This window comes from Nannobrachium achirus (genome assembly GCF_963921795.1).
Source record: "Nannobrachium achirus genome assembly, chromosome: 22".
Lineage (NCBI taxonomy): Eukaryota > Metazoa > Chordata > Actinopteri > Myctophiformes > Myctophidae > Nannobrachium > Nannobrachium achirus.
In genome coordinates, this window is record NC_137829.1 from 53,884,612 (window position 1) to 53,898,212 (window position 13,601).

The 13,601-nt window shown below is 41.9% G+C and overlaps 2 protein-coding genes across 4 annotated transcripts in view; both read left to right on the top strand.

Moving 5' to 3' along the window:
* Nucleotides 1-4,134, top strand: part of slc12a8 (solute carrier family 12 member 8) — a gene marked incomplete at its 5' end in the record, with an annotated part of 63,458 nt that extends 59,324 nt beyond the window's left edge. The window contains one exon of the mRNA XM_080752952.1: nt 3,656-4,134. Within this exon, the coding sequence (XP_080609078.1) occupies nt 3,656-3,830 (175 nt within the window). The remainder of the gene's footprint in view (nt 1-3,655) is intronic.
* Nucleotides 4,135-7,675: 3,541 nt separating this feature from the next.
* The window catches only part of heg1 (heart development protein with EGF-like domains 1), a 42,060-nt gene continuing 36,134 nt past the window's right edge, over nt 7,676-13,601 (top strand). For all 3 annotated transcript variants that reach the window (XM_080753656.1, XM_080753657.1, XM_080753658.1), the window contains exon 1: nt 7,676-8,182. In XM_080753656.1, coding sequence (XP_080609782.1) covers nt 7,936-8,182 — 247 coding nt within the window. In that variant the 5' untranslated portion in view covers nt 7,676-7,935. The remainder of the gene's footprint in view (nt 8,183-13,601) is intronic.

The following is a 13,601-nucleotide window of genomic DNA, read 5'->3' on the forward strand; positions in this document are numbered from 1 at the left end:
CATGTACATGATGATGTCATGGTGTAAGCATGTGACATGTACATGATGAGGTCATGGTGTAAACATGTGACATGTACATGATGTCATGGTGTAAACATGTGACATGTACATGATGATGTCATGGTGTAAACATGTGACATGTACATGATGATTTCATGGTGTAAGCATGTGACATGTACATGATGATGTCATGGTGTAAGCATGTGACATGTACATGATGATGTCATGGTGTAAGCATGTGACATGTACATGATGATGTCATGGTGTAACATGTGACATGTACATGATGATGTCATGGTGTAACATGTGACATGTACATGATGAGGTCATGGTGTAAGCATGTGACATGTACATGATGATGTCATGGTGTAAGCATGTGACATGTACATGATGATGTCATGGTGTAAACATGTGACATGTACATGATGATGTCATGGTGTAACATGTGACATGTACATGATGATGTCATGGTGTAAAATGTGACATGTACATGATGAGGTCATGGTGTAAGCATGTGACATGTACATGATGTCATGGTGTAAGCATGTGACATGTACATGATGTCATGGTGTAACATGTGACATGTACATGATGAGGTCATGGTGTAACATGTGACATGTACATGATGTCATGGTGTAAGCATGTGACATGTACATGAGGTCATGGTGTAAACATGTGACATGTACATGATGTCATGGTGTAAGCATGTGACATGTACATGATGATGTCATGGTGTAACATGTGACATGTACATGATGTCATGGTGTAAGCATGTGACATGTACATGAGGTCATGGTGTAAACGTGACATGTACATGATGTCATGGTGTAAGCATGTTACATGTACATGATGAGGTCATGGTGTAAGCATGTGACATGTACATGAGGTCATGGTGTAAGCATGTGACATGAACATGATGTCATGGTGTAAACATGTGACATGTACATGATGAGGTCATGGTGTAAACATGTGACATGTACATGATGAGGTCATGGTGTAAACATGTGACATGTACATGATGTCATGGTGTAAGCATGTGACATGTACACGATGTCATGGTGTAAGCATGTGACATGTACATGATGATGTCATGGTGTAAGCATGTGACATGTACATGTCATGTGACATGTACATGAGGTCATGGTGTAAGCATGTGACATGTACATGATGTCATGGTGTAAGCATGTGACATGTACATGATGATGTCATGGTGTAAGCATGTGACATGTACATGTCATGTGACATGTACATGAGGTCATGGTGTAAGCATGTGACATGTACATGATGTCATGGTGTAAGCATGTGACATGTACATGATGTCATGGTGTAAACATGTGACATGTACATGATGATGTCATGGTGTAAGCATGTGACATGTACATGATGTCATGGTGTAAACATGTGACATGTACATGATGATGTCATGGTGTAAACATGTGACATGTACATGATGATGTCATGTACATGTCATGTGACATGTACATGAGGTCATGGTGTAAGCATGTGACATGTACATGATGTCATGGTGTAAGCATGTGACATGTACATGATGTCATGGTGTAAACATGTGACATGTACATGATGATGTCATGGTGTAAACATGTGACATGTACATGATGATGTCATGGTGTAAGCATGTGACATGTACATGATGATGTCATGGTGTAAGCATGTGACATGTACATGATGATGTCATGGTGTAAGCATGTGACATGTACATGATGATGTCATGGTGTAAACATGTGACATGTACATGATGATGTCATGGTGTAACATGTGACATGTACATGATGACGTCATGGTGTAACATGTGACATGTACATGATGAGGTCATGGTGTAAGCATGTGACATGTACATGATGATGTCATGGTGTAAACATGTGACATGTACATGATGATGTCATGGTGTAACATGTGACATGTACATGATGATGTCATGGTGTAACGTGACATGTACATGATGAGGTCATGGTGTAAGCATGTGACATGTACATGATGTCATGGTGTAAGCATGTGACATGTACATGATGTCATGGTGTAACATGTGACATGTACATGATGTCATGGTGTAAGCATGTGACATGTACATGATGATGTCATGGTGTAACATGTGACATGTACATGATGTCATGGTGTAAGCATGTGACATGTACATGAGGTCATGGTGTAAACATGTGACATGTACATGATGTCATGGTGTAAGCATGTTACATGTACATGATGAGGTCATGGTGTAAGCATGTGACATGTACATGAGGTCATGGTGTAAGCATGTGACATGAACATGATGTCATGGTGTAAACATGTGACATGTACATGATGAGGTCATGGTGTAAACATGTGACATGTACATGATGAGGTCATGGTGTAAACATGTGACATGTGCATGATGTCATGGTGTAAGCATGTGACATGTACACGATGATGTCATGGTGTAAGCATGTGACATGTACATGTCATGTGACATGTACATGAGGTCATGGTGTAAGCATGTGACATGTACATGTCATGTGACATGTACATGAGGTCATGGTGTAAGCATGTGACATGTACATGATGTCATGGTGTAAGCATGTGACATGTACATGATGATGTCATGGTGTAAGCATGTGACATGTACATGTCATGTGACATGTACATGAGGTCATGGTGTAAGCATGTGACATGTACATGATGTCATGGTGTAAGCATGTGACATGTACATGATGTCATGGTGTAAACATGTGACATGTACATGATGATGTCATGGTGTAAGCATGTGACATGTACATGATGTCATGGTGTAAACATGTGACATGTACATGATGATGTCATGGTGTAAACATGTGACATGTACATGATGATGTCATGGTGTAACATGTGACATGTACATGATGATGTCATGGTGTAAACATGTGACATGTACATGATGATGTCATGGTGTAAACATGTGACATGTACATGATGATGTCATGGTGTAAGCATGTGACATGTACATGATGAGGTCATGTGACATGTACACGATGTACAAACCATGTTCAAGTGACCGGTGCAAAACATCAGCGGTGGAAAGTAAGTACTGTAGTACAATGTTGGGGTGTACTTTACTTCCTTCTTACTGTACTTTACTTCCTTCTTACTGTACTTCACGTAATTCCAATTTCCAATTTGCTTTTACTTCCACTCCACTACATCTCGGATCCAAATTTTGTACTTTTACTTCAAACTTTAGTTACTTTGTAGATTTTGATTATTATTACAAAACCTACACTAACAACTTCAGCCCTACAGTAATATAAATTTCAGCCATTTGAAAAGGGCCGATCAAGCTCACAATGCGTTGCATCATGACGCATTGTGAGCTTGTAGATCCACTCTTTTCAAAGGATTTATACAAGTTTGAAAACTAGAAATGATCCCATTTCTAGTCCCCCCCCCCCATCCTCTGAATGACACCATATCATAGTTTAGACGGAGCCGAACCCAAAGTGGAGTATGAATCGACCCTAAGTCAGCCGCTCACAAAAAGAGTATCAGTTGGCAGCCATACTTTGGTGTGACCGTGCCCTAACAGAGTATTTCTACATTGCAGTATTAATACTTTTACTTAAGTAAAAATGTGATTAAACAAACGATCTCAGTACTCCTTCCACCATGCATTGTCCTTTTCTCTCAGGAGACCTCCGTCCCCCAGGGACCAGATGGTGGTGACCCCTTCTCTCTGGGGCGTTGGCACGGAAACCAGGCAGCTGACCCAGGACAACACAGACTTCTCCTCCCGACATCGCTGCCATCAGTCCTCTATCATCCAGGCCAGTAGGATGAAGCCATCAGTCCTCCATCATCAGTAGGACACTGCCATCAGTCCTCCATCATCCAGGCCAGTAAGACACTGCCATCAGTCATCCATCATCCAGGCCAGTAGGACGGGCCACCGCATCTCAACTGACTGACGCTTGTCTCTGAACTCCTTGTCACTTTGTCACAGGTTGGACAGGGCCATTTTGTCACCAGGGCAACAGAAGCTTGGAACCCCAAGGTCTGCTGAAGACCCGTCTGGGTTTTATTCTAATTAACATAACTTTTTGTTCAGAGGGTGACATGCAGACTAGGACCTGTGACATGCAGACTAGGACCTGTGCCATGTTTTGGAGGTTGGAGCCTGAGTGGAATTTGTGAGGACTGTTTATTAAACTTGTGAAATTAAAGTTGGTGAAATTGCCTTCATGTTGGAGAAATATCACTTTTTTGCAGCTTTCCCCACTATGTGACTTAGGCAAAATGCTAAGATACTTTGACCTCTATTTCATCTGCCATAAATGCATTATGTACATCAGAGCAGAGGGTGGTAAACTAGGCTATAACCACTGCACTGTACCTTGAACATGAGTATAATGAGCATTCATTACATTTCTGAAAGATGCCGTCCGGTGCATTGATACAAGTCTGAAGGTTATCGATAAATTCATTTGATTATAAAAATAAACATGTTCTAAAAGATGCACTCAGCCCACCCATCACTCAGCCCACCCATCACTCAGCCCACCCATCGTAAGTGGTCAGATTTTCAAGTGGTCAGAAAAGGCTGAGAACCATTGGTTTAACGCTACTGTGTTGTGTTGATTTCACTCTAGTGCCTCTGTTGCTTCCGGGAGATTAGCACCAACTTGAGGAGGAATGGCCTGGTAACATGTCATCAGGTCCAACACCCTTTAGATCGACCACCAAACTCTAACCCAAACCCTAAACCTAGCAGCCTCAGTAAAACGATGCCTAACTCTAACCCTAAACCTAGCCTCAGTAAAACGATGCCTAACCCTAACCCAAACCCTAAACCTAACCTCAGTAAAACGATGCCTAACTCTAAACCTAACCCTAAACCTAGCCTCAGTAAAACTATGGCTAACTCTAACCCTAACCCTAAACCTAACCTCAGTAACTGTGACCCTGTGATTATCTAACTTGACGACGCTGTTTGACCCAACGGGAGTTCGACCTATGGGGCAGTCCCCGAATGGCCTGCCTGCCCTAGCCTGGTGTTGCTCATGCTAATTCCTCACTGCGTATCGGATATTAGTCTGGACTCGTGAGCAGAATTTTCATTTCCAAGGGGTGGGTTAATAAAATGGCTCTTGACACGATTTGTTAGACCAGACCAATGCTGGGCCCTGATTGGTCCCCCACATTTTGGGGGAGAGAAAATGGAGTCACAATTGAGCGGGGCCAGGCGTGGCCAGAAGTTTTTTTTTGCCAGGCGGATTGGTCTGGTTCCAGGCTATGCCCGTAGTTCTTGCTTTCACTGCTCAGTAACTTGAGCTTCCTCTTAAGCTATAATATCGGTTACTATGTCTTATTCTTCTGCATAATTACTTTAACAATTCAGTCGATACTTTGGTTTCAAGAGACTCCAACATATTCAGCATTACCAATGGCATTAGTCAGCTAACCATTATGGGGTTGTGTGTGTGTGTGTGTGTGTGTGTGTGTGTGTGTGTGTGTGTGTGTGTGTGTGTGTGTGTGTGTGTGTGTGTGTGTGTGTGTGTGTGTGTGTGTGTGTGTGTGTGTGTGTGTGTGTGTGTGTGTGTGTGTGTGTGTGTGTGTGTGTGTGTCAGTATGATATCTATTCTGTGCATCATTCATAATTATGTTCCAGTGTCTCCAGTAGACCTACAGTATACAATTTATAACAACTTTACAATTATATTATCTAATAAATGATGAGGTATTTCCTTTTAAGCTACTCAGGAGCCCCACACAGTATAATGTTGTGGTCGGGTGGAAACCTTGTATGTCCAAAATGTTTAGTTTTCATAATTTTAAAAATGATTCAAATAGTGAAAACAATGCCTCGAGGCGTTGTGTGCTTGTAGATCTGCTATTTTCAGAGTTTTCTAAAACATTACTGTATGTTGGTAGTGGTAGGCTACTGCTTTATTACTGTATGTTGGTAGTGGTAGGCTACTGCTTTATTACTGTATGTTGGTAGTGGTAGGCTACTGCTTTATTACTGTATGTTGGTAGTGGTAGGCTACTGCTTTATTACTGTATGTTGGTAGTGGTAGGCTACTGCTTTATTACTGTATGTTGGTAGGGAGTGGTAGGCTACTGCTTTATTACTGTATGTTGGTAGTGGTAGGGTACTGCTTTATTACTGTGTTGGTAGGGAGTGGTAGGCTACTGCTTTATTACTGTATGTTGGTAGTGGTAGGCTACTGCTTTATTACTGTATGTTGGTAGTGGTAGGGTACTGCTTTATTACTGTGTTGGTAGGGAGTGGTAGGCTACTGCTTTATTACTGTATGTTGGTAGGGAGTGGTAGGCTACTGCTTTATTACTGTATGTTGGTAGTGGTAGGGTACTGCTTTATTACTGTGTTGGTAGGGAGTGGTAGGCTACTGCTTTATTACTGTATGTTGGTAGTGGTAGGCTACTGCTTTATTACTGTGTTGGTAGGGAGTGGTAGGCTACTGCTTTATTACTGTGTTGGTAGGGAGTGGTAGGCTACTGCTTTATTACTGTGTTGGTAGGGAGTGGTAGGCTACTGCTGCCTTGGATCAAGGCGTTCAGGTGGTCCCCAGTAAAAGTATTCAATGTACCAACAAATGTACCCCCCTTTTTTACTTTCTGGGGCTGTGTGAAATAATTTCATGACTCAATTTGTATGCCAAATACTTTCCGTGCTGCGCAATGAGCTTGTAGATCTGTTATTTTTGTAAAATCTTTTTTTAAATCTCGAACTTTTTTGGAAAAGTTTTAGCCTAATATTAAAAAACAAATACAAAACACATTTTCTCCTCTGGTGTCCCTGGAACAAAATATTTTCAGCTGGGGGTCCTCGCCTAAATATCATTTTGGGGGTCCACTCCTTATTGGCACGAAAATGTTTGAGAAGAACCACTGCTTTAAATCAGTGCTTCTCAACCTCTTAGCTGTGACCCCCAAATAATCATTTTTTAACTGGGATCCCCCTCCCCCCCACCATGACGAGCACTAAGAGTTGAGGCATTACATTTTGTAACACGATTCTATTGTGAAAATAGCAGATCTACATGCTCACAACCGCCTCGCAAACGCGATATTTGACAATTTGCAATGTTTAATTTGCCATTTTAGAGGTATTAAAAAGTCCTTAAATTGTCACTTTAGAAATGATTATGTGCAGATACCCTCTATACACTTAAACTTTATGTTGGTTTGTTTACTATTGAGAAAAAAAAACAATGTTTCACATCAAGTTAATCATCTGGGGACCCCCCACAATAATTTGGGGTCCCGACCCACAGGTTGAGACCCACTGCTGTAAATCACTCCAGTGTTCTGTAGTGGTTGGTGTCAGCCTTGGCATTAAACAAACACATTGTGAACAGCTTGAATACTGTCTGCAACCCTCTGCTGCGAGCGTTTTGTTCTTCCGAATAGCGGAATTGTATTTTGTGGAAGCCACTACCTTTCTTGTGTGTGTGTGTGTGTGTGTGTGTGTGTGTGTGTGTGTGTGTGTGTGTGTGTGTGTGTGTGTGTGTGTGTGTGTGTGTGTGTGTGTGTGTGTGTGTGTGTGTGTGTGTGTGTGTGTGTGTGTGTGTGTGTGTGTGTGTGTGTGTGTGTGTGTGTGTGTGCGTGCGTGGGAGGAGCCCAGGCTGTAGAATAGAATGTGATAACAGACTTTCTGCTCCAACTGAGCTGAAGTGAACACATAAAGTTCTCTCTCCTCTAGTCTCTCCTGGCCGCCATCAGGCGCTGCCATCATGGCATCCACAACAAGGACCTTTCATCTCCTCCACGAAGAGAAGGGATTCACTTTATTATTAATATTATTATGAGACGCAACCTTTTAAACCAAATAAACCCAACCGCTAAAGCGCTCTTCCCGATGGTGGCCTCGGGCGATCCGCCGATCCTCATCTCTTCTTGGAAACTGCCGCTGCTCGCGATCCCGCCGTTGTTTTTAGGCGTTGAATCATGGAAACGTGTTTTCTGAATGTGCTGCTGCTGCTGCTGCTGTCCGGCGCCCCGGGGCCCGGCGGCCGCTGCCCCGCCGTCCAGGCAGGGAGGACGGCCAGCCGCCCGGACCAGCACCGCTGGGACACCGCAGCGGGGCTGGGAGTAACGGGACGGGGAGAGGAGCTTACCGAGTTATTAAACTTCTTACCGATAACTGGAGGAGAGAATGTGCTGCAGAGCCGGACCGACACCACTGAGTTTACAGGTAAGAGAAATGATTCTCACCCCCCAAAATAATCATATTTTAACTGCGACCCCCACACTCCCTCCCTCACACCCCCCCCTGCCCCTTCTTTGTATATAGGTACTTACTGTTTGTATTGACTTATATTTTGTTCTTTCACTTTCATTTTTTTCCCCTGACTATATCTACAGCATAGTACTGTGTTCTATCCGTCTGTCATTCAATGTTATATGAGATACTTCAATGGTTTCCTTTGGAAATAAGCTTAGTCTTTCCATGGATCTCCTTTTAGTAGACCTTGTACCAGTGAACCGTACCGTCATGAAACTGTACCTTTTCCTATGCAAACTTCTAATAAAGTCTTCAATCAATCAATCAAACCCTGAAGAGCACTCAGAGAAGAGGCATTACATTTTGTATAACATGGTTCTATTGTGAAAATAAGCAAGGCGTTGTGAGCATGTAGATCTGCTATTTTCGGCCTCTAATATTTGACAGTTTGGCCATTGTTTTTGGCCAAATTTGTCATTTTAGAAGTATTAAAAAGTCCTTAAAATCACTTTAGAAATGTGCAGATAGCCTACCCACTTTATGTTGGTTTGTTTACTGTTGAGAGAGAAAACAATGTTGCACATTATAAGTTAATCATCTGGGGACCCCCCAGAGAATAATGTGGGGACCCCCCCTGAGGGTCCCGACCCACAGGTTGAGAACCACTGGGTAAGAGAAGTGATGCGTGTTTGTTGTGTTTTCACCTTGCACTTTGAAGCTCTTTGAACCCAGGGTTTCTCAAACCTTCACATTTCAAGGTCTCTCCTTAACTCTGACTCATCAGAGTTCCAGACTTGTATGGGTCAATCTAGACCCCCTAAAGGAACCCACAGAGATCACTGGAATCCACTTTTGTATTCTGTTTTCTTGCTTTCTTATGATATTTCTTTATGCATAGTAATGTATGCATAGTAATGTTTTATTTGCCTTTTATTTAATGTATGAATTGAGTAGCCTAGGGACCGCAATGCAACAGCTTTTGACCTTGTATCATGCAGTGAACTGTAGGCCTACAAACTTCTAATTAATGTCAGAGTTAGACACTTGCAGGGTCAATTTAGAACCAAACTAATTTAGAACTAAATGAAAACAATAATTGTATATATATATATATATATATATATATATATATATATATATATATATATATATATATATATATATATATATATATATATGTGTATATGTATATGTATGTGTGTATATATATATATGTATGTATATATATGTATGTATGTGTATATATATATATGTATGTATATATATATATATATATATATATATATATATATATATATATATATATTATAGCCACAAATGATACAGGCTCAAGTATTAGTTTATTTTCCACAGTCTATTGCAGTGATTCTAAAACGTTATCATTTCACACTTCATTTATCATATCATACTCTTTATATTTCCTTAAACTTCTTCTAGAAAACACCTCAGTTCTAAAGCTCAAGCAATAACGGTTGAATTGATGAAGATAACAGACAGATGTCCAATAAGCTCCGGTGTCACAGTTTTCATGTCAAAGTTCAAATTACACCAGTGGTTCTTTAACCTTTCAGGCAGCGACCCCCCAAATAATCATATTTGAACTTTGGACCCCCCACTCTGACAAGAGAGTTGAAGCATTACATTTCATTGTCTCCACCAGCCGAAGGCTTGGGGGAGAGTATGTTTTCCCCTCCGTCCGTCCGTCCGTGCGTGCGTGCGTCCGTGCGTCCGTCCGTGTGTCCTCGCAGTTTGTGTGCAGCTAATCTCAGTCGCCGTTGGCCCGGTCGCTGCCAAAGTGAGCACACACATTCCCTGGATGCCAATCTAGAACCTCTGCCCTAAATTTTTCAAATGGGCTTTTTCTAGCGCCACCTAGTGGCCGATGCTCGCAGGACACATTTCTGTGCACTACTCTTACAGATTTTGTCCAAAAATCCTACAAATCGGTAGGCAGTATCTCGACAGTCATGTGATCGACACGGATCTGTCCGATTTTGCATATTCCTTCCTGATTGGCTAAGATTGGCTTCCAAAGTTTGTAGGATTGAGCCGTTTTGAACAAAATGCCTCAAATCCCAAACGCAAAGTGCAATTATCATGAAATCGCGCACACACGTTCCCACTAGGCCGAGGAAGAAATGCCACTTAATTTTTTTTAAATCAGCCTCATGGTGGCGCTATAACAGGCCGATTTGTGGTTTTACCTATAACTCCACCGATCAGTTTCAAACTTTGTAAGCGCACTCCCTAGAGGCTAAGGATAAACCTTTGCCCTGCATTTTTCACATCAGCCTTTTATAGCGCCACCTTTGGGCCGACTTATGTAAAACACATTTTTGCATATTACTCCTTGAGATTTTATCCAAAAATCACGCAAATCGGTACACAGTATCTCTATAGTCATGTGATCAAGTCCGATCGGTCTGATATTTCATATTCCATCCTGATTGGCTAATATTAGCTTCCAAAGTTTGCAGGATTGCTCCGTTTTTGAACAAAATGCTTCAAATCATCAACGCAGCTTGCGATTACCGTGAAATTTGCCACACATATTCCCACTAGGTCAAGGAACAAATGCTACCTTTTTTCACATTGGCCTGTTATAGCGCCACCAGCAGGTAGAGTTTAGCAAAACACATTTTTGGAACACAATGCTTCAAATCATGCATGCAGCGTCCGATTTCCATGAAAGATCTATGGTGAAGAACATATGCCACCCTTTTTACATTGGCCTATTATACAGTAGCACCACCAGGACACACGGCCTGGTGGAGACCTGTGCTCGGAAGAGCACTGCTTCTAGTTTGACTCTGCGTTGTGAGCTTGTAGATCAGCTATTTTCACAATGTTTGCCCCTTTCTTATATTATTACAATATTTGATATTGAATTATTTATATAGCTTGTAGATCTGCTATTCATGAGCACCGGCACGCTACTAAGTATACATCAGGTTTAAGACGAGCAGCCTTGTCATCTGAGTCGGCTTGTGAATGAAAGGAGGGCTTGCAACTCACCTTGAATCGCTACAAAGTCCAAACATGATCCCAACAGCAGCCAAAGACCACAAGCAACAACGTTGAGGACCTTGTCGTCTTCTTCACGTCTTCTTCGAGTCGAACAAGGTCAACTCAACGCCGTTGCATGATGCCATGTCTCTGTCGACACCAGTTTGACTGTAGGCCTTTAGTGGTTGTCAATTCAATTTTTCAATTCAAAGGAGCTTTATTGGCATGAGAAAACATACGTTTACATTGCCAAAGCAAGTATCACAAATACAATAAAAAACAGTTGAAAATGGGGAACATATGTACAGTTGGAGGGGGTACAGCATTGAGTAAACAGAGCTATGTCGCATTGTGACATTTTATACAGGGTACAAATAGCATTTTTTTCCTCAAAATGCATTTAAAGGTATCAGCTCTGTTTCATACTGTATGTGCAGTAGGTCTAGATGTCAATCCATGGTTTGTAGTCCTTAGGGTGGTTGTGTTTCTAGCCTTCTTTTGTCGCAACATTTCACAAATCTTGCTGCTGTGTTCGCGGATTGTTGTATTTCTCCCAGTAGATATGGGAGTTTTTCATCATTGGTCGAGTTTTCAAATTCACTTCGGGTGTGTGTAATCTGTGGGAAGTATTGTCACAGGTTGTCACCGTGAAGACGGTAGGCCTATAGTGGTTGTCAGTGAAGACAGGCTGTAGGCCTATAGTAGTTGTCACAGTGAAGACAGGCTGTAGGCCTACAGTGGTTGTCAGTGAAGACAGGCTGTAGGCCTATAGTGGTTGTCACAGTAAAGACAGACTGTAGGCCTATAGTGGTTGTCAGTGAAGACAGACTGTAGGCCTATAGTGGTTGTCAGTAAAGACAGACTGTAGGCCTATAGTGGTTGTCAGTAAAGACAGACTGTAGGCCTATAGTGGTTGTCAGTAAAGACAGACTGTAGGCCTATAGTGGTTGTCAGTAAAGACAGACTGTAGGCCTATAGTGGTTGTCACAGTCAGGGACGTGCTGGGCCCCTGATTCAGCCCGGGAAAAAGAGTTGCAGAGGGCAGAGGCCCTCATTGCGCGCTATAGAGAGAGATCTCTCTCTATAGCGCTGCTGCTACTCAAAGATTTGCCATTTCCGTTTGTTTTGTATTTATCATTTTAAAAATGATTTAAAGTGATTCTCAACCATTTTGATTTCTATGGCTATGGACCCCCATTTAATGCTATTTCTATCTCTGGGACCCCTAATTATATTTTAAAATCACTTTATGTAACTCTGAGTGCACAACGGGTCCATTTGGTTCTCGGAGTTACAGATAAGGATCCATTTGGTGCCTGACTATCATTTAGCTGGGGACCCGCCCACTGGAACTCCCTCAAGGGCCCCTGGGGGTCCCCGGACCCCACTTTGAGAACCTGGCATAGAATATTTTGTTAAAAATGTTCAACATCGCATTCATAAGGTTTTCACAATTCTTCAAGATCTTTCAAAATCTTATGCTATTTTTGTTCAACCCATTTTGGGCAGTGATCCCCTTTTGGTGTTTTTTACCCTTAATATTTCTGTAATTTTTTGAATAAATATTTGACGTTTTTCAGAAAACAGAGGTCATGATTTAGAAGGCTTTTTAGAATGGTGGCCACTGAGCGATGCTAGGTTTCCCTGTCTTTTTCCATGAAAGGGCGATAACCCTTTTGGCTTGTAGGAACCCAAGATCCAGACATTTTATCTTGTTGTTTTTTATCCTATGGCCGATCGGGTAAAGGCCTAATAAGAAGAGTTTTGGATCTAGCTCAATGTTAATAAGTAGTATCCATTGTAGCTCCTTTCTAACCTCCTCCCAAAACTCCTTTATTCTTGGACATGCCCACAAACAATGGAACAGAGTGCCTTTATCATCGTTACATCTGATACAAGTGTCTGGGATATTAGGATCAAATGTATTCATTTTTTCTGGCGTGATGTACACCCTCATCAACCAATTATATTGCAGCAGTTTTAAACAAGTATTACTAGTCTGTGCCTGAGCCTCCTCACAGGCTGTGTTAAACTCATCTATTGTTAGTTCCCCTTGTAAATCAGAGTTCCAGGCATTAAATCTAGATTCAGATGTTTCAGGCGAGAAGTCCACCAGGAGAGTATAAAACCCAGATATGATGCCCCTTTCAAAGGGATTCCTGGTGAGAGCTCTTTCTATAAAGATATGATGTTGTATGTGTGGACTATCTTGGAGTAGTGAAGGAAGCTTGGGAGTAGTGGGCTGGTATTCAGATGATAGACAAGCCAGTGTGGCCAATGTGATGGCTCTGTGGGCTGCTGCTACTCAGCGCTATAGAGAGAGATCTCTCTCTATAGCGCTGCTGCTACTCAAAGATTGGCCATTTCAGATCATGAGAGACAA